The sequence below is a fragment of the Poromitra crassiceps genome (assembly GCF_964638095.1).
Source record: "Poromitra crassiceps genome assembly, chromosome: 10".
Taxonomy (NCBI): domain Eukaryota; kingdom Metazoa; phylum Chordata; class Actinopteri; order Beryciformes; family Melamphaidae; genus Poromitra; species Poromitra crassiceps.
The window spans coordinates 42,383,645-42,406,188 of NC_139631.1; the positions used below are offsets into that span (position 1 = coordinate 42,383,645).

Sequence of the window (22,544 nt, forward strand, 5' to 3'; positions counted from 1 at the left end):
CCAGACCATCACTTTATGATCCAGACCTTCACTTTATGACCCAGACCATCACTTTATGACCCAGACCTTCACTTTATGATCCAGACCTTCACTTTATGACCCAGACCATCACTTTATGATCCAGACCATCACTTTATGACCCAGACCTTCACTTTATGATCCAGACCATCACTTTATGATCCAGACCTTCACTTTATGATCCAGACCATCACTTTATGACCCAGACCATCACTTTATGACTCAGACCTTCACTTTATGACCCAGACCTTCACTTTATGATCCAGACCATCACTTTATGATCCAGACCTTCACTTTATGATCCAGACCATCACTTTATGACCCAGACCATCACTTTATGACTCAGACCTTCACTTTATGATCCAGACCTTCACTTTATGATCCAGACCATCACTTTATGACCCAGACCATCACTTTGTGACCCAGACCTTCACTTTATGACCCAGACCTTCACTTTATGATCCAGACCATCACTTTATGATCCAGACCTTCACTTTATGACCCAGACCTTCACTTTATGATCCAGACCATCACTTTATGACTCAGACCTTCACTTTATGACCCAGACCATCACTTTATGACTCAGACCTTCACTTTATGACCCAGACCTTCACTTTATGATCCAGACCTTCACTTTATGATCCAGACCATCACTTTATGACCCAGACCATCACTTTATGACTCAGACCTTCACTTTATGACCCAGACCTTCACTTTATGATCCAGACCATCACTTTATGACTCAGACCTTCACTTTATGACCCAGACCTTCACTTTATGATCCAGACCTTCACTTTATGACCCAGACCTTCACTTTATGATCCAGACCTTCACTTTATGACCCAGACCTTCACTTTATGACCCAGACCATCGCTTTATGACCCAGACCTTCACTTTATGACCCAGACCTTCACTTTATGATCCAGACCTTCACTTTATGACCCAGACCTTCACTTTATGACCCAGACCTTCACTTTATGATCCAGACCATCACTTTATGACCCAGACCATCACTTTGTGACCCAGACCTTCACTTTATGATCCAGACCTTCACTTTATGATCCAGACCATCACTTTGTGACCCAGACCATCACTTTATGACCCAGACCATCACTTTGTGACCCAGACCTTCACTTTATGATCCAGACCTTCACTTTATGATCCAGACCTTCACTTTATGATCCAGACCATCACTTTATGATCCAGACCATCACTTTATGATCCAGATCATCACTTTATGATCCAGACCATCGCTTTATGACCCAGACCTTCACTTTATGATCCAGACCTTCACTTTATGACCCAGACCTTCACTTTATGACCCAGACCTTCACTTTATGACCCAGACCATCACTTTATGACCCAGACCTTCACTTTATGACCCAGACCTTCACTTTATGATCCAGACCATCACTTTATGATCCAGACCTTCACTTTATGATCCAGACCTTCACTTTATGATCCAGACCTTCACTTTATGATCCAGACCATCACTTTATGACCCAGACCTTCACTTTATGATCCAGACCATCACTTTATGACCCAGACCATCACTTTATGATCCAGACCTTCACTTTATGACCCAGACCTTCACTTTATGATCCAGACCATCACTTTATGACCCAGACCATCACTTTATGACCCAGACCTTCACTTTATGACCCAGACCTTCACTTTATGACCCAGACCTTCACTTTATGATCCAGACCTTCACTTTATGATCCAGACCTTCACTTTGTTATGACCCAGACCTTCACTTTATGATCCAGATCATCACTTTATGACCCAGACCTTCACTTTATGACCCAGACCTTCACTTTATGACCCAGACCATCACTTTATGACCCAGACCTTCACTTTATGACCCAGACCTTCACTTTGTTATGACCCAGACCTTCACTTTATGACCCAGACCTTCACTTTGTTATGACCCAGACCATCACTTTATGATCCAGATCATCACTTTATGACCCAGACCTTCACTTTATGACCCAGACCTTCACTTTATGACCCAGACCATCACTTTATGACCCAGACCTTCACTTTATGACCCAGACCATCACTTTATGATCCAGACCATCACTTTATGACCCAGACCTTCACTTTATGACCCAGACCTTCACTTTGTTATGACCCAGACCATCACTTTATGACCCAGACCTTCACTTTATGACCCAGACCATCACTTTATGATCCAGACCATCACTTTATGACCCAGACCTTCACTTTATGACCCAGACCTTCACTTTGTTATGACCCAGACCATCACTTTATGACCCAGACCTTCACTTTATGACCCAGACCATCACTTTATGATCCAGACCATCACTTTATGACCCAGACCATCACTTTATGACCCAGACCTTCACTTTATGACCCAGACCTTCACTTTATGATCCAGACCTTCACTTTATGATCCAGACCTTCACTTTATGACCCAGACCTTCACTTTATGACCCAGACCTTCACTTTGTTATGACCCAGACCATCACTTTATGATCCAGACCATCACTTTATGACCCAGACCTTCACTTTATGACCCAGACCTTCACTTTATGATCCAGACCTTCACTTTATGATCCAGACCTTCACTTTATGACCCAGACCTTCACTTTATGACCCAGACCTTCACTTTGTTATGACCCAGACCATCACTTTATGATCCAGACCATCACTTTATGACCCAGACCTTCACTTTATGACCCAGACCTTCACTTTATGACCCAGACCTTCACTTTATGACCCAGACCTTCACTTTATGACCCAGACCATCACTTTATGACCCAGACCTTCACTTTATGACCCAGACCATCACTTTATGATCCAGACCATCACTTTATGACCCAGACCTTCACTTTATGATCCAGACCTTCACTTTATGACCCAGACCTTCACTTTATGATCCAGACCATCGCTTTATGATCCAGACCTTCACTTTATGACCCAGACCTTCACTTTATGATCCAGACCATCACTTTATGACTCAGACCTTCACTTTATGACCCAGACCTTCACTTTATGACCCAGACCTTCACTTTATGATCCAGACCATCACTTTATGATCCAGACCTTCACTTTATGACCCAGACCTTCACTTTATGATCCAGACCTTCACTTTATGACCCAGACCTTCACTTTATGATCCAGACCTTCACTTTATGATCCAGACCTTCACTTTATGACCCAGACCTTCACTTTATGATCCAGACCATCACTTTATGACTCAGACCTTCACTTTATGACCCAGACCTTCACTTTATGACCCAGACCTTCACTTTATGACCCAGACCATCGCTTTATGTTGCCAACTTGGCCACTTTGCCGCTAGACTCAATGACTTTTTCAAACCCTCCTGCTAGCAACAAATCTGTCGACTTTTTCTGACCCTGTGAAGCCATGTTAATGTGGGTTTGTGTTTCCAGGGTGTTTGCAGAGCGTTCATGTGAACTTTCCCAGTAGGAAGTGTATTTCTGATTGATCTGATTGCACCGTGTGACTCGCTGACTTCCTGTTTGTCAGGTAACCCTAGTGACGACCTGCGGCTGACCTTCCCGGTGCGTGACGGCGTGGTCCTAGAGCCCTTCAGGTTAGAGCACAACCTGGCTGTCAGCAACCACGTCTTCCAGCTCCGAGACTCTGTCTACAAGACCCTCATGTTGAGGTGAGACACTCACGCACACGCACACACACACACACACACACACACACACACACACACTGCACACACTGTTAGGTCCGTAAATGTAAATGTAAATGTTCGGGCCGTAACATGCGCGCCCACACACACACACACACACACACACACATACAGTAAGAGCAGGATTGTGCTCACTCAGCGTGCATGTGTGTGTGTGTGTGTGTGTGTGTGTGATGTGTGTGTGTGTGTGTGTGTGTGTGTGTGTGTGTGTGTGTGATGTGTGTGTGTGTGTGTGTGTGTGTGTGTGTGTGTGTGTGTGTGTGTGTGTGTGTGTGTGTGTGTGTGTGTGTGTGTGTGTCAGACCGGACTTGGAGCTGCAGTTTAAGTGTTACCACCATGAGGATCGACAGATGAACACCAACTGGCCGGCCTCCGTCCAGGTACTCTTCCTCCTCTCTCTTCCTCTTCCTCTTCCTGTTTTGTTTTTCTTTTCTTATGTTATCACACACGGTGTCCCTCAGCAGGTAATTGGCATTTCTTTTACTGGGAAAATCCTGTGAAGTCGTACTTTGGGGACTTTTCAGAGACATGTGATTCAGTGTAACGCCACCCAGTATCCGCCCTCAGAGACATGTGATTCAGTGTATATATGTATGTATATATATGTATGTATATATATTAGAGATGGGATAGTTAACGCCATTAACAGCTGCGTTAACGCGAGACTCTTAACGCGCGATAAAAAAATTATCGCCGTTAATCTATTTTAATCTTTTTTTTTTTTTTACCTTTATTTATACAGGGGGAGTCTCACTGAGAGCAATGCTCTCTTTTTCAGGAGCGCCCTGTTCACATTCACACACATTCATACCTGGAAGCTGTCCAGTACAACCACAGTCTGATCTGCTGGCCACTGAGCAGCTCCACTGTATTATTATTATTATTATATATATTATTATTCTCAAAGTTGTCTGGTAGCAGGGTCCACTTATATTGAGCAGGCCATGATGATTATCACTTTAGAATGGAACAGGTATGTAAGCGCGGACATTTATGTCTGCCTCCCCCATCCTGGCTGCTGTGGGGGAGCGTGAACAACCGAATAAACAGAAACCTGTTCACAAGGACTTACTTCTAGTCATTATTTATGTTGCACACACATATTTTGAATGGCTTCGACAGACTTCAAATGACCCATTTTAATCTAGATTAATCTAGATTAATGACCAGGATTAATCTAGATTAAAAAAATTAATCTATTCCCATCTCTAATATATATATATATATATTATATATATATATATATATTAATCAGTGTTTCCCACAGGATTTTGAGTATTTGTGGTGGGGGACCGCGGACCTCCTAGGGGGGTGCGGGGGCATGGCCCCCCGCAAGATTTTTTTTAACATTTTAACGTAAAATGCATGAATTTGGTGTACTTTGAGAAAGCTTAAGAGCAAAATTAAAAGGCTAGATTTATGAAGAACATGTCATCATTACTGTGCTGTGGGTTTACAATGACAAACTAAATTTATCCCTATAGGTCAGGGATACTCAACTTGCTTTGCCACTTTCGTGAAATGATAGAAGGCAAGGGGCCAGTTAATAAACAAACTATACATTTTTCTGTAGCGGATTGTAGGTTTTTGGGGTGTCAGCTGGAGTTTAGGCTGACAGTGTTGTGCACACCGGATAGTTAGTTAGGTTAAGTTAGTTAGGTTAAGTACATACATACCGGTAAGTGCCTGGGTAGCGAGCAGACGGCGGTATTTGACAATTTAGCAGCTAAATCATAGATTATTGAAAGATATTCCATATTCCAGACTGAAATGCTATAACAGAAGTATTGGCCAGAATGACATGAACATTTATTGGACACTTATTCAGCGGATATCTTGCATGTTGCGTTCAGGTGCACTGTAAAAAAAATAATAATAATTTGGTCAACATCTTTTTGTGGCGGTCCAAATCCACCTCTAATTCCTTTATGTATGGGAAACAGGGAAACACTGTATTTATAGGAGTGAACGGCCTCAATGGGAGTCCCCTGCAGTGAAGTAATGCAAGGGAGAGCAGCTGGCACCTTCTTGTTACTAGAGAAGAGCATAGCTTTAGTTTTGTCTGCATTTAACACCAGTTTGAGGCAGTACAACATAGCGGTCGGGCTCTATTTATGACATCATTGAGGATGTCATAGACATTGTGATATCATCAGTGATGTCATAAATCCTTCCCAGCTGAGTAAGCCGGGTAAGCTGGTGCCATCCAGGTTTGTCGAACAAAATGAACAAACAAGACAAAGGGTCAATGTTGTCAGTGCTTCTTAACACATTCACTGCCAACAGTTTTTTTTTTTACTGTAGGTAGCTTCTGCCAAGGTTTTTTTTTGAGGATTCTGGCTCATCTTTCAAGAGCCGAGGATTATTTTCTGCTAGGACTTGGTGAACACAAAATATCTCAAAATAACTAATAGAATGTGTGCTTTCTCTGTCTAAAAGAGTTAGTTTGTAGAGTTAGTAGTTATGTAGGCATTAGCAGTTGAATACAGCATGGTTTCAGCGTCTGAAAATTAAAGCGGAGATAAATGCCTTTTTGTGAAATTCGATAGAACAGTCACTTTAACCATTTATTTTTGGCATCAGTAAGACGTCAGACATCTAAACAATAGTTTTGAACAGTAATTTCCTCCATAACAGCAGGAAACCCCCCTCTCCTTCAAACTCCTCCCTCTGTGGCTGTTCTCCTCCTCCCTCCGTGGCTGCAGCGGGTGTGTCACAAGCGAGTTTCTGCTGCCTGTCTGCTGCTGCTGCTGCTGCTCGTCGGGCCGCGGGCGAGTCTGGATGGGGCTCGCTCATTTCTTGGGGTTTCGGTTGAGAGCTTTGATGAAGCTTTGTGCGATTCTGGGCTTTATGCTGCGTGTTTCAAAGTGTGTTGTACCCAGTCTATTTTTGGAACCCCCCACCGTTGTGCGCCACCGTTGTGCTCCAGCGCGAAAGCGTTTTCGCCTACAGTATGAGAATGGCTTCCTCACGCTTTTCCCTGCAGTTTTGGCTGGCTTTCAATAGTCTGGAGAGCACTGTCGCCACTTAGTGGGTCGGTGGAATGGGTTGTACACGTTCGGTGGCTCCCATATTTTTATAGGAGATGTAAAAGGGTTAGATCAACGTCCCACCGTCAAAAAAAATTTTTTTTTTTTGACGAGTTAACTCGTCCACGGCAGTCAACCGGTTTTTTTTTTTGACGAGTTAACTCGTCCACGGCAGTGAACGTGTTAATGAGCTGCATCTGGAGGGATCAGTGTGTGACGCGGTGATCAGAGTGGATGATGTGGAATTCAACACCCACAAGGCCGTCCTCTGCACCTGCAGCCAATACTTCCACACTGTCTTCACCCATGGCTGGACGCCCCAGGAGAACATCTACGACATGGCCCGGCCCCGTGTCAGCAGACATGATGCGTCTCCTCATAGAGTACGCCTACACCCCCTCTGTCCCGGTGACCGAGGACAACGTGGAGGAGGTGTTGATAGCAGCAGATTACCTCAGCATTTTTGGCCTTTTGGCTGATTGCCGATGGCGATGTATATGCAAATTTTTTTCACCTAATTTCAGAGCCATCAAGTCTCTCCTGTAGTGGAATTAACACATTATTATACCTACTCTTATCATTATGGCCCACTGGCAGATGCTAACATAAAAGCTTTTCAGAATGTACACATTCACTGAGCATCATAAGAAACTACTTCAACTAAAGGTCGGCTCAGACTACAGGATTCTGACAATCCTAGCCGATTTTGAAATCTGGCTGTGACACGCACTACAGGAGAATCTTCCCAGATTATCTTCCCTAGAATCTCAAACATGCACACACTACAAGATTTGTAAATGTGGTGCACCACGCACTACAGGATATTATTAAGATTATCGGCAGGATAATCACCTTGACGCCCGGCCATACTCCAAAACTGTTTCAAACTGTTTTTTTGTTTTTTTTAATTGACAACAATAGTGATACAATGACAAAGAATAACAAACAAACAAATATATATACAACGCCAGGGATTACAGAAAAAACATTGCAATTACAAAAAGAAAAAAAAAGTGCAGTATACATATAAATTACAGTTAAAGCAAAATGCCAAAATTGGAGCATAAATTCAAGGTTTTCACAGCTTTACTATTGCATGAGGTAGCTAATGTTCTGATGTAGGACTCTGCTTCTTTCTTAAACGTGAAAAAAGAGGGTTTCATTTTCAACACCTTACATTTATGGATATAAAACTTCGCCAGTAATATGATGAGATTACAAAGAAAGAATTAATTTTCTAAATCTCTCTTGTAATTTGTAAACCCAAACAACACATCCTTCAAGCGAAGCACAAATGTGTCATATATAGAGTCCAAAATGAAACGACATATACCTTGCCACAGCTTCCGAGTGTGTTCACAGGTCCAAAACAAATGAAATACAGTCTCTGGGTGCAAGTTACAAAAAGTGCAGGTCACATCAATATCCGTGATTTATGACATCACTGATGACATCATATACATTGTGACATCATCAGTGATGTCATAAATCCTTCCCATCAGAGGCTATAAGTAGGACCGGCAAGCTGGTGCCAGCTCCAGGAGAAGGACAAAACTCACCCAGACTCCAAATATTTGAGTAAATCACAGGTACTGTAGAAGGTATAAGGTATTCATCCAGGTTAGTTGAACAAAATGAACAAACAAGACGAAGTGTCAATGTTGTCAGTGCTTCTTAATGAGCTGCATCTGGAGGGATCAGTGTGACGCGGTGATCAGAGTGGATGATGTGGAATTCAACACCCACAAGGCCGTCCTCTGCACCTGCAGCCAATACTTCAACGCTCTCTTCACCCATGGCTGGACGTCCCAGGACAACATCTACGACATGGCCGGCCCCGTGTCAGCAGACATGATGCGTCTCCTCATAGAGTACGCCTACACCCGCTCTGTCCCGGTGACCGAGGACAACGTGGAGGAGCTGTTGATAGCAGCAGACTACCTCGGCATCATGGGGGTCGTCTGCTCCTCCTGTGAGTTCCTGGAGGTGTGGCTCTGCCCGGAGAACTGCATCGGCATCTTAAAGTTTGTAGACTTGTACTACTGCCCGGACCTGAGGAGCAAGGCCTTTCTCTTCATCCTGGAGCACTTTAAGCAGATTGCCACAGCCTCTGAAGAGTTCCTGGAACTCTCTCTGGAGCAGCTGACGGACATCCTGGCACGAGACGATCTGAATGTGAGACAGGAGAGCACGGTGTTCGAGGCCGTCCTCCGCTGGATTGCCCACTCACCCGAGGAGCGTGAAGGTCACATGTCTGTGCTGCTGCCTAAGATCCGCCTGGGCTTGATGACCACCGACTACTTCATCAACCAGGTGAAGAACAACAGTCTGGTTAAAGACAACGCCAAGTGTGAGGCGATCATCCTCGATGCAGAGAGGGCCATGGATGATGTCACCTCCAACAGACCCTCCAACCCTCTGACTCGCCCGCGCCTGCCTCATGCCATCCTGTTGGTCATGGGAGGCGATGTGACGAATGACGGCGATGTAACCAAGAGCATTGAGGTATACGATCCCCGTGCCGAGCTCTGGTTCAACGTACCAAACGTTGAACTTGAGTCTCCCAGGGCTGACCACGGTGCCGCTTTCCTAAATGGCGTTGTCTACTGTGTTGGCGGCTACAACAGCAAGTTAGACGAGCTCAGCAGCGTGCGGAAGTTTGACCTCTGTACCCGTACTTGGCACGATGTGGCGGCCATGCATAATCCCCGGTGCTGTGTCAGCGTGGCAGTACTGAATGGCAGCATCTATGCCATGGGAGGTGAGTATGAAAACGTCCCTCTCGACAGTGCCGAGCGCTATGATCCTCAGACCGACAAGTGGACTCTGCTCCCACCCATGAATGAGCAGAGGAGCGTGGCCAGCGCCACAGTACTCAACGGCAAGGTGTACATCTGTGGTGGTGACGATGGGAAGAGGTACCTGAACACAGCTGAGTGCTACAACCCAGACACCAACCAGTGGATGAAGATCGCCCCCATGAGCAGCAGGCGCTGCGGCTTGGGCGTCATGGCCTACAGACAGCGCGTCTACGCAGTGGGCGGCTGGGACGGCCTCAACCACCTGCACAGCGCCGAGGCCTACGAGCCGCTAACCAACACGTGGAGCGCCGTGCCCGACATGCTGAATCCACGCAGCTACTTTGGCATTGAGGTGATGGACGACCAGCTGTTCGTGTGTGGAGGCTACAGCAAAGGAGACATCTCCAATAAGGTGGAGCGCTACGACGAGAGCACCAACGAGTGGCATGAGGCCTGCAGTATGAGGAGACCACGCAGCGGGTTCAGCTGCTGTGTGGCACATGGACTGTCCAACATGGCCGAGTACGCCGCGCCTCGCCACACCCTGCCCCCCGGGGAGCCTGCTGGCATGTCAGGAGGATCCATCTAGTTTAGTTTATATGTTTGACAATTCAATTTAAAAGGACAACATGGCTGCAACACCAAAGTAGCTGCTCAATTAAAAGAACATCAGGTACAAAAACGTCACAGGACTTATTTCAAGTCAAGTCAAGTCAAGTCAAGTCAAGTCAAGTCAAATTTATTTATATAGCCCTAATTCACAAGCATGTCTCAGAGGGCTTCACAGAAAGTATGTCTAGCTGATTCTAGCTAACACACAGTAACAAGAATATACAGAATAAAGATAACATTTGAACATTTGAAGAAAGCAGGAGAGTGGAGGAGGGAGGGAGAGGGAGGAGAGGGGGGAGGTGGGGAGAAAATAGGAAATGTGGAGAGGTGGGAGGGCGCAGGGGAAGGAGAGCAGTGGGAATGTGAGAGAGGGGAGAGGACAGAGAGGAGGAGAGAAACAGAGAAGGAGAGGTGGAAGGGTACAGGGGAGGTAGAGTAGAGGTAGGGTCTAGGGTGGAGGGAGGGAGGGAGGAGAGGGGGGAGGTGGGGGGGAAATAGGAAATGTGGAGGAGGAGAGAACAGGGGAGGAGAGATGAGGGTGCAGGGGAGGGAGAGCCAGGGTAGCGGTAGGGTCTAGGGTTGGGGGAGGGGAGGGAGTAGGATACGGGCCCGGATTAGGGCGAGGGTGGGGAGAAATGGGAAATGTGGAGGAGGAGAGAACAGAGAAGGAGAGGGTGCAGGGGAGGGAGAGCAGGGGGAATGTGAGAGGGAGGAGAGGGCAGAGAAGGAGAGGTGGGAGGGCGCAGGGGAAGGAGAGCAGTGGGAATGTGAGAGAGGGGAGAGGACAGAGAGGAGGAGAGAACAGAGAAGGAGAGATGGGAGGGTACAGGGGAGGTAGAGTAGAGGTAGGGTCTAGGGTGGAGGGAGGGAGTAGGATACGGGCCCGGATTAGGGCGAGGGTGGGGAGAAAATGGGAAATGTGGAGGAGGAGAGAACAGAGAAGGAGAGGTGGGAGGGTGCAGGGGAAGGAGAGCAGGGGGAATGTGAGAGAGGGGGGAGGACAGAGAGTAGAGGTGCAGGGGAAGGAGAGCAGGGGGAATGTGAGAGAAGGGAGAGCAGGAAGTGGCAGGGATTCAGGAAAATAGGGGAGAAGAGGAGAAGGAGCAGAGGGGGGGGAGAATGAGGAGAGAGCAGGAGAAGGGAGGGGGGGGCGGTGGGATGTGGGGGAGGAAAGAGCATGGAAAGAGAGGAGAACAAGAAGGGGGAAGAAGGGAAGAAGCGGGGAAAGGGGGAAAGAGAGGGGGGGGGGAGAAGATCAGACAACTGACTACTCTAAGTATTAACCAGAGCTAACTGGGACATAGTATCTAGCTAATCTACAGCCTAATCTGGCCTATCCTACCCTGCTCTAGTCTGATTTTAGCCTGAACACTAAAGCTTCTGGCATACTCTTCGCGCACGCGCTGGAGGCGGGGCTCAGAGGAGGGCGCGCGCACTCTGCGCGGGCCAAAACAGAACATACTCAGTGCGCAGCTCCAGGCTCCAGGCAGTCTGAATGAAATTGAATGTAACGTTCCCAATTCTATGTATTAAATTATAAAAAACGACCCCTCCACATTTGGGAAGGCTAAGCCACACAACTAGTTCGTTATAATCGAACAGCATGCTTTGAAGGCGACTTTACGACGGTGAGGACTCAATCACAGCAGATATCCGCTGATAGCCTACCACGGAGATCTCAGGCACAGGCAGCAAAACCGACGCGCTGATAGAAAAATCTCCATGGACGCGCCGCGCTGCGCTCAGGCCTCGCCCCCCGACACGCCCCGTGCGATGTCGTCATAATCGCCGTGCGCCCTATGCGCTTGGCTGGGCGCGAAGAGTATGCCAGAAGCTTAACAGGTCAGCCTTAGGCTGTAGCTAATCTATCGCCTACCTAAGCTGTTCTAAACCAACCGGCAGCCCTCGACCAGTGATGAAGAGCACCGATGCCCCCCGACCCGGCCCCCGCCCACATATGGCGTGGGAGGGAAGGCCAGGCCGGGACACAGCGGCACCCCCTCACCCCCAGTGAACGCAAGAAAACCTTTCCACCATATGGATCGCCGCATGGATTGCCCCAGTGACTTGGCTGAGGAGGAACCTTGTGAGGTCGTTGTGCTAGGGGCCAATTGCTGCGGCCCAGGCGGACCCAGCCCCCACGCGACCCGCCCCCCCAGCCCCCAGCCACCAGCATAGTGACTGAGAGCGTGAGAGCAGGCCACGCGGGGGACGGGCCCACCCACCAGGCCACAGCAGCGGACCCCCATCTGGGGACTCCCCTCCGAGACAGGCCGAGAGATGCCGGGCTAAACCATGCACAGAGTTTCCGATAATGAAACTCTGTGAATGGTTTAATATGGAAATAAAATGTACAAGAGAACAGAAAATTGAAAATGTAAAAAGAGTCCAACAGAAAGGATATAGAAATGTAATTTTTAAATTATCCTAAGATCAGGGAAGGGAGTTGAAAATCTAAAAAGTAGAGTCCAAAAAGAAATAGAAAATGCAGTCTTTAAGTGTTCGTAGGTTTAGAGAATACTAGTTAATTAGCTAGGTGACAAAAGGGTAACAAGATTGGGAGTTCCATGAGGATGATCTGAGGAATCCAAGAGTCCGCGTTGTTGAGGCTGGGGGGGGGGGGGGGGGGGGGGGGTCCCCCCCTTCCCTTAGGCAGGCAGGTGACCAGGATGATGAGGATAGGGGTCGGTGGTGGTGAAGAGCCCGGGGTGTCAGACAGTAGATGGAGTAGCGGGTAGATGGCCTAGGGTGACGACAGGTGGCTAGGGCGATGACGGCCGGACCTAGGGCTGCAGCGGCGGGGGTGTACGTCAGGCCAATGAAGGACACCTGAGGGGGAGAGAGAGAAGAGAGCGGGGGAATCTGCGCAGAGGTGGAACTAACTCTATAGACAACAATAAAATTAGGTCAAAACAAAATTTATTAGGATTTTTTAGGATGACTAATACTATACTGCTAATTCAGGTCTAGGTAGTCTAGGTCTAAGTTTAGACTGATACTGCTGGCTTGTGATAGCCCGCTCAGCAGTTCAGGACTAAGTTTATTCACCAGCTATTTGATTTTATATCTGAGCTACTGGATCGGCTGATGCCATATTATTAAATTAGGTCAAGTCTATGTTTATACTGATACTGCTGGCTTGAGACAGCCCGCTCAGCAGTTCAGGACTAAGTTTATTCACCAGCTATTTGATTTTATATCTGAGCTACTGGATCGGCTGATGCCATATTATTAAATTAGGTCAAGTCTAAGTTTATACTGATACTGCTGGCTTGAGATAGCCCGCTCAGCAGTTCAGGACTAAGTTTATTCACCAGCTATTTGATTTTATATCTGAGCTACTGGATCGGCTGATGCCATATTATTAAATTAGGTCAAGTCTATGTTTATACTGATACTGCTGGCTTGAGACAGCCCGCTCAGCAGTTCAGGACTAAGTTTATTCACCAGCTATTTGATTTTATATCTGAGCTACTGGATCGGCTGATGCCATATTATTAAATTAGGTCAAGTCTAAGTTTATAATGATATTGCTGGCTTGAGACAGCCCGCTCAGCAATTCAGGATTGTATGTACTCAAGAGCTAATAAATATTTCTAAAGAATGACATCATCAAGCACAACTATCAAGCACAGCCAAATGATTGGGAGAATAAATGGGTTTTGAGTCTAGTTTTGAAGATTTCAATGGAGCCAGCTTCCCTAACTGACAGAGGAAGCTGGTTCCAGAGATGTGGAGCACGGTAAGAGAATGCTCTGCTACCTGCTGATTTTTTCTTAATTTTAGGGACGGTAAGATAATTACCGTCCTGTGAGCGGAGAGTACGCGTGGGAACATAGGGAATGATTAGCTCAGATAAGTACGGAGGTGCGAGCCCATGCAGGGATTTATAGGTTAACAGAAGCACCTTAAAGTCTGATCTGGCCTGAATTGGGAGCCAGTGGAGGGAGATTAAGACCGGAGTTATATGATCAAACTTCTTAGTTCTAGTTAGAATTCTAGCAGCGGCGTTTTGCACGAGTTGTAATTTATTTGTGCTACAAAGTGGAAGGCCAGAGAATAAGACGTTACAGTAGTCGAGTCTAGATGAAACAAAGGCGTGTATTAAGGTTTCGGCATCCGTTGCATTTAGCAAGGGACGGATCTTTGAAATATTGCGGAGATGAAAGAAAGCTATTTTAGTGATATCCTTAATGTGAGCATCGAATGACAGAGTAGGATCAAAGGTAACACCTAGGTTTTTCACCTTTGAGTTTGGAGTAATTACGCAGTTCTCAATGTTCAGACTAAGATCAGTGAGAAATGGAAGTTGGGTTTTTGGGCCAACAACTAGTAGTTCAGTTTTGTTGGCGTTTAGTCGTAAGAAATTATTTGACATCCAGTCTGTAACAGCGATTAAGCAGGATTCAAGATTAGCGAGTTTAGAGCGATCGTCTGGTCTAATTGGTATATAAATTTGGGTATCATCGGCATAACAATGAAAGTCAATGCCATATCTACGGAAAATTTCGCCAAGAGGCAGTAAGTAAACTCCAAAGAGTAAGGGACCCAGGACTGATCCCTGCGGTACACCAAACTTCACTGAGGAGAAAGTGGACATGATATTTTTATATGAGACACAATGTGTCCTATCAGACAAATATGACTTTAGCCAGGATAGGGCAGTGCCCCGGATACCTACGTAGTTAGATAAGCGGTCTAGGAGGATCTTATGATCGATTGTATCGAAGGCTGCGCTTAAGTCTAATAAAATGAGAAGAGAGGAGAAATTAGAGTCGGACGCGAGGAGAAGGTCATTGGTTACTTTTGTAAGAGCAGTTTCAGTACTATGGAGTGATCTAAAACCAGATTGAAAGGGATCGAGAAGTTTATTATGCGAGAGGTAGTCAGTTAATTGTGTTGAGACTACTTTTTCAAGAACTTTAGAGAGGAAGGGGAGATTTGAGATTGGCCTGAAGTTGTTAAGAACCTCAGAATCAAGGTTTGGCTTTTTAAGTAGAGGTTTGATCACAGCAGATTTGAAGGAGGCAGGGACAGTGCCAGAGGAGAGGGAGCTATTGATAATGTTAAGTAAGGGGGGGCCTAGTATTGGAAGGAGTTCCTTAATCAACTTTGCAGGGAGAGGGTCGAATAAACAGGTTGTGGATTTAGATGAAAGTACAATTTTTGAAAGTGCATTTAGGGAGATAGTCTCAAAATTCGAGAGTATAGTACTCTCGTCTAAGGTTCTAAGGACAGGGCTAGGAAAGGGGTTAGCACCCTTTGTGAGTAATAGAGAGTTGCTAATTTCATCTCTAATACAGATAATTTTACGGTTAAAGAAGTCAAGGAAATCATTAGCTGTAAATGGAGAGTTTGTATTGGGGGATGGTTTGCGAGTAAGATTTGCGACCGTGTCAAATAAAAATTTAGGATTATTTTTATTAGTGTTAATAAGATCTGATAGGTAGGAGGCTCTTGCAGCGGAGAGCATACATTTGTATTTTAATAGGCTATCACTCCAAGCTAGTCGATAGACTTCAAGCTTGGATGATCGCCATTTACGTTCTAGTTTTCTGCATATTAGTTTTTGTGCGCGTGTATCGTCAGTATACCAAGGCGAGGGTTTTTTAGGGCGACGGATTTTAGTACGTAGAGGTGCGATAGAATCAAGCGAGGCGAGTAGGATTGAATTAAATTGATTTGTGAATTCATTAATGGAGTCGATCCGCTCTGGGAGAGAGGAAAGCGGCCCCGATAACAAATCAGCGAGTTCAGTGGGAGTAGAACTATCGATACGCCGGGCGGTATAGGTATCAGCTAGGTTTGATTGCCGGAGGGGCAGGTCTATTTTAAATTGAATGAGATAATGATCTGACAGTGCTGGAGGGTAAATCATGACTGACAGATCTGAGACGTTAATCCCACGAGCAAGGACGAGATCAAGCGTGTTGCCGTTAGAATGCGTTTGTTCATGAACCAACTGAGCAAAGCCAAGGGTGTCGACTAAAGATAGAAAGGCTTTGCAGAGTGGGTCAGCTTTACGGTTAACATGAATATTGAAATCGCCAATGATAAGGATATTATCCGTGCGGGTTACGAGGTCAGAGAGAAAATTGGAAAATTCATCCAGAAAAGATGAATAGGGCCCAGGTGGGCGGTAGAGCATAACTAGGTAGAAGGCTCCGAGGCCAGCTATATTAGAGTGTCTCATAGTAAGTATCTCACAAGATAGGAGCTTATACTTTTGATCCTGTAGAAGACCTAGATTTGAGTTATAAATTAGGCCAACGCCCCCACCATTTCTTGACATTCTGGCAACATGCGAATTGTCAAAGTTAGGGGGGGAGGCTTCAATGAGTGGAAGAACAACGTCCGGTTTTAGCCAGGTTTCGCATAATCCCATAACGTCAATATTATGTTCAATGATTAAGTCATTGACGAGGAGGGCTTTATTGGTGATTGATCTGATATTAATGAATCCAAATCGAATAGATTTATCATCAATATTAGTTAATTTAGAGCATTCGATACCAAGAGTAGATTTAATCTCAATGAGGTTGGTGTTTGACGTTTTGAGGGGTGGACGAGAGCGGCGTGAGGGGACGGAGCGACGAAGAGAAACTGTGCTAATTTGAGAGATCGTGGTATAATACGGAGACGGAGCGGCGGTGGTAATAGTCGGATTAATAACAATAAGATTTGGGTTAGGATATTGCAGAGCGTTTATGGGTCGGTTACTAGTAATAGTGCGGCGCGGACGGAGCACAGTCTGTATTGGATAGACTAAGTTAATTGAACTAGCAGACTCCATAACCGCACAAGTAGAACTAACAGGCTGTCTAGCAGCCTGTGGCCCTGCATGTTGTGGGTGAAACTGTCATTCAAGGATAATAGTCTGGGTTTGCCGTAGGCAACTATCCAGGTTTTTTGATAAGGTGCTAGCACCCAATGGGGTAGGGTGGATGCCATCCATCTTAAGCATGCCAGTCATGCTTCTAAAAGAGGGCCAGTTATCTAAGAATAGGTAGCCCTTATCAGCACAGTGTTTGGCCAGCCAGTTGTTGAGCCAAAACAGCCTGCTAAAAATGTCAGAGTTAAGTGTGACAGGGAGGGGACCAGAGACAATTAATGGATGCCGACTCATCTTGCTAGCAAAAGCACAGGTCCTAGTTATGCTGTGCTTTGTGATCTCCGATTGTTTAAACCTGGCATTGTTGGTGCCAACGTGTAGTATGATGTTATCATGGGTAGCCTGGGTAATTGTCTGTTTATGGCTATTTGTTAGCACCCTAAGAGTAGCTTCAATGTCGGGTACTCTGGCCCCGGGCAGACAAACTATCTCGGCTGGTGTGTTAAGCTTGATATTGCGGGTTATAGAGTCTCCAATCAATAGAATAGAGGGTTTAATATTGTCGGGCGGAGTGGACGACACAGCATGCTGAACAGGAGAGTTAGCAAGCGGCGTGAATCTATTTCGGATCTCAACCGAAGTGGTTTGTTGGGAAACGGGCTGCACAGCGGCGGGCTGTGCACGTTTAACGCCACGGCAGTGTGAGACAACTGTAAACCCATCATCCACAGACTGTGGGGCCAACGAGACATTGGCCGGGTTGTTCTGCTCGTGCTGCGGAGTAGCATTAACGGGGGTACCAGCTGGACCGCAGCTAGCATCCTCGCTTAATTCACAATACACATCAGCTACTGAGGTACATTGTAAATGATCAGGGAAGCCAGTCTGGTTAAGTGTAACAAGACTATCATTAGGTGACTGGCGTTTATCGTTCTCTAGTTGGGAAACACGGTTTTCTAATAGATTAATCATATCTAAGAGAGAGTGGATAGTAAGAATTGGATCGATCTTACCCGATTCGGGAGGGAGATGGCTGGCGTTAGCCATGTCCGGAACGTGTCGTAGTGCTGCGGCCAGAAGCAGCTCACGCCGTTGCGGTGCCCGGGGACCTGGGGCCTTGGGAGCAGAGGCTGGTAGCCTAGGTTGACGCCGGGGCAGTGCGGGCCAGTCCGGGGACCTGAGGCCATTAGGAGCAGAGGCTGGTAGCCTAGGTTGACGCCGGTCCAGTCGCTCGGATGTTGTGGCTAGTTGTTGTGCGATGAGGACCCGGGATACTGAGGGAGCTGGTGTTGAAGTAGTATCAGGCAGCAGCTTGAAAATAACTTCATCATCCGAAGGAAATGAGCGTGATTCCACGGATCCACTAAGCGTAGTCGTATTGGATAGTCCCGTAGCATGGTGATTATCCGAGGGGGAGAGCGAGAGCATTGTAAACAGTTTAACGTTAGCTGTTAGCTGGTGGCTAGCAGCTCTTGTTTACGTTAGCCTAGCAGGCGGCTAGGCTAACGTTTGGCGATAGAACGGTTGTTTCAGATGTCCGCGGATTGAGAGAGAAGAGTTATTAAGTAGCGATGTGATATCGCAGGCAGATAAAAGATAAGATAGCAAAAGGTAGGCGAGGAATTGGCAAAATAAGTCGTAATAGGCAGAGCTGAAAACACCGGTATCACACAGCGTCGCAGCGTGTGATACCGCAATTTCCATTGTGGTCCTTGTTGTAGTGAGATGGTGTGTGTGTGTGTGTGTGTGTGTGTGTGTGTGTGTGTGTGTGTGTGTGTGTGTGTGTGTGTGTGTGTGTTAATCCACAGTTTAATCCTCCCGGCAGAGAGGGCCCAGAGAGCACACGGCCAGTGTGTCATTGTCACCTCGGTGTGTGTGTGCGTCCGTGTGTGTATGTGTGCGTCCATGTGTGCGTCCATGTGTGTGTGAGTCCGTGTGTTTGTGTGTATGTGTGCCTCCGTGTGTGTGTGTGTGTGTATGTGTGAGTCCGTGTGTTTGTGTGTGTGTGTGTACTGTGCGATTGCAACCTGTAGCACTCTGAAATGTCACTCCATGGAGCGTAACGGCCTAACGGAACTGCTTCGGGAATCCTTCCCTCTCTCTCTCCTGCTCTGTGTGCATTGCTCTCTTTATACAGACCTTCACAAACGAATGTAGATAAACAGATCCCGGATCTGTCCCCTTGATCTGGATTGACTTAACCAGATAATCGCAATCGAGCTAAACAATACCACAGAGGTGGTTATCAGCTGGGTCTATCAATTTAGGATTTCCCTATCCAGCTCTGAGCTCGTGCACATGAAAATGCTCATGCACGTGAGCTCATGCCCAAGAAAGAGGTGTGGTTTGTAGCAACTAGCCAATCACAATGCAATATGGGCAGCTCCAGATTTTACAGCGCCAGACACGCCTATTTCCTCATTCATTCAAACTGAATTAATAATTAGCAGAGCTTTACTGTATGTCAGAATCTAAATCCGCGTTGGATATTAATTTGTTACTGAAGTACTGTCTAAAGTTAACACTTTTATTCACAAGTCATCTCTTTGAACAGCAGTTTCTGCCTCCACGTATGAGCCTACAGCAGTTGAAAAACAACAGCCTTAGTGACCTAAAAAGATCCTGCAGGAAAGCTGAAAGAACATGGAGAAGAACCAAACTACATGTTCACCATGCTATCCTAAAAGAAAGAATTGCTGCCTATAACAAAGCCGTCTGTAAAGAGAGAAGGACCCACTTCTCAAAAATTATTTGTGAAAACAGCGGAAACTCTAGAGTTTTATTTTCAACCATTGATAGACTTTTAAATCCAGCGCCCTTTAGCTTATTGAGTCAGGCTTCCGCTTTGAAATGTGAAGAATTTGCAACCTTTTTTACTAACAAGTCACCTCTATCAGAGCGGGCATCACAAATCCAGCCAATGCATTCTGTGAGACACCTATACATACTGTAGCCCCACAAAATTGAGGTGTTTTAACAAGATTTCACAATCTGAACTCACTAAAATTGTATCTCAGACCAGCTCCTCAACATGCACTCTTGATCCTGTCCCTACTACATTTCTTAAGAATGTATTTGCCAGTTTAGCTCCCTGCATTCTTAAGATAATCAATACCTCATTGGAAACAGGTATTTTCCCCACTGCTTTTAAAACTGCGGTAGTGAAACCTTTACTTAAAAAATCGAATCTGGATAATACCGTCTTAAATAACTACAGGCCTATATCCAACCTATCTTTCATGAGCAAAGTACTTGAAAAAGTAGTCTTTAAACAGCTCAATAATTTTCTCAATGATAATAATATCCTAGAGAAATTCCAATCAGGATCAGTGTTTCCCACAGGATTTTGAGTATTTGTGGTGGGGGACCGCAGACCCCCCTAGGGGGGTGCGGGGACATGCCCCCCCGCGAGATTTTTTAAAAACATTTTAAAGTAAAATGCATGAATTTGGTGTACTTTGAGAAAGCTTAAGAGCAAAATGAAAAGGCTAGATCTATGAAGAACATGTCATCATTACTGTGCTGTGGGTTTACAATGACAACCTAAATTTCTCCCTATAGGTCAGGGATACTCAACTTGCTTTGCCACTTTCGTGAAATGATAGAAGGCGAGGGGCCAGTTAATAAACAAACAATATACATTTTTCTGTAGCGGATTGTAGGTTTTTGGGGTGTCAGCCGGAGTTTAGGCTGACATGTTGTGCACACCGAATAGTTAGTTAGGTTAAGTTAGTTAGGTTAGGTACATACATAAGTGCCTGGGTAGCGAGCATATGGCGGTATTTGACAATTTAGCAGCTAAATCATAGATTATTGAAAGATATTCCATATTCCAGACTGAAATGCTATAACAGAAGTATTGGCCAGAATGACATGAACATTTATTGGACACTTATTCAGCGGGTTTCTTGCATGTTGCCTTCAGGTGCACTGTAAAAAAAAATAATAATAATAATTGTCAACATCTTTTTGTGGCGGTCAAAATCCTTTTGTGGCGGCCCACCACAAATTCCTTTATGTATGGGAAACACTGTTAATATTATACTTTTTTTTTCTTTCTTATTTATTTGTTTCCTTTTTTCCTTTCCATTGAAATCTTCCGGGAAACGTCGACCGGAACCCATTATTTTACGGAAACACTGAGTGTCTCTCTCTCTCTCTCTCTCTCTCTCTCTCTCTCTCTCTCTCTCTCTCTCTCTCAGGTCAGTGTGAATGCCACTCCTCTCACCATAGAGCGAGGCGATAATAAAACTTCCCATAAGCCTTTGTACCTGAAGCAGGTGTGCCAGCCAGGCAGGAACACCATCCAGATCACTGTGACCGCCTGCTGCTGTGTAAGAGCACACACACGCACATGCACACTCACACACGCACACGCACACGCACACACACACACACACACACACTCACACACTCCCCAAAACCAGTCTTAGGGGCTGTTCACACAGCGTTTTCCCCAGCTGAATCCAGTCATTACATTACTAGCTTTCCTGGCTTAGGATACTCCTTGGATGGGATACTAAAGATCCCATCGGCACTCTTCACAACAGTAGGGGTGTAACCACGGGGCCCTGGGGGGTGTAACCCCGGTGCCCTGGGGGGTGTAACCCCGGTGCCCTGGGGGGTGTAACCCCGGTGCCCTGGGGGGTGTAACCCCGGTGCCCTGGGGGGTGTAACCCCGGTGCCCTGGGGGGTGTAACCCGGGGGCCCTGGGGGGTGTAACCCCGGGGCCCTGGGGGGTGTAACCCCGGTGCCCTGGGGGGTGTACACCGGGGGGTGTAACCCCGGGGCCCTGAGGGGTGTAACCCCGGTGCCCTGGGGGGTGTAACCCCGGTGCCCTGGGGGGTGTACACCGGGGGGTGTAACCCCGGGGCCCTGGGGGGTATAACCCCGGTGCCCTGGGGGGTGTAACCCCGGTGCCCTGGGGGGTGTAACCCCGGGGCCCTGGGGGGTATAACCCCGGTGCCCTGGGGGGTATAACCCCGGGGCCCTGGGGGGTATAACCCCGGTGCCCTGGGGGGTATAACCCCGGGGCCCTGGGGGGTATAACCCCGGGGCCCTGGGGGGTATAACCCCGGGGCCCTGGGGGGTATAACCACGGGGCCTGGGGGGTGTAACCCCGGTGCCCTGGGGGGTGTAACCCCGGTGCCCTGGGGGGTATAACCCCGGGGCCCTGGGGGGTGTAACCCCGGCGGCCCTGGGGGGTGTAACCCCGGTGCCCTGGGGGGTATAACCATGGGGCCCTGGGGGGTATAACCCCGGTGCCCTGGGGGGTGTAACCCCGGGGCCCTGGGGGGTGTAACCCCGGTGCCCTGGGGGGTATAACCCCGGGGCCCTGGGGGGTGTAACCCCGGTGCCCTGGCTAAATTCCCAAACAGGCCTTCCTTCCATCATGGCCACCTAATCATCCCTCGTTACTTTAATTGGCACATTCAGTCCTCAGCTCTCCACCGTGATGCTGATGTGTGGCTGATGTGTGGTGAGCGTTCTGGTGCAAACTGGCTGCCGTGCATCACCCAGGTGGGTGCTGCTACACATCGGTGGTGGATGAGTTG

The 22,544-nt window shown here is 46.9% G+C and overlaps 2 protein-coding genes across 4 annotated transcripts in view; both read left to right on the plus strand.

Moving 5' to 3' along the window:
* Positions 1-22,544, plus strand: part of LOC310784124 (zinc finger MIZ domain-containing protein 2-like) — a 56,144-nt gene that overhangs the window by 20,879 nt on the left and 12,721 nt on the right. For all 3 annotated transcript variants that reach the window (XM_083645108.1, XM_083645106.1, XM_083645107.1), the window contains 3 exons: positions 3,538-3,679; positions 4,017-4,095; positions 21,192-21,323. In XM_083645108.1, the coding sequence (XP_083501234.1) occupies positions 3,538-3,679; positions 4,017-4,095; positions 21,192-21,323 (353 nt within the window). The remainder of the gene's footprint in view (positions 1-3,537; positions 3,680-4,016; positions 4,096-21,191; positions 21,324-22,544) is intronic.
* On the plus strand, positions 7,051-10,134 carry LOC310783745 (kelch-like protein 10; the record flags this gene model as incomplete). The annotated part of the gene is made up of 2 exons (XM_083644657.1): positions 7,051-7,176; positions 8,446-10,134. The coding sequence occupies 2 exons, from the start codon at positions 7,051-7,053 to the stop codon at positions 10,132-10,134; spliced, it is 1,815 nt and encodes a 604-aa protein (XP_083500783.1).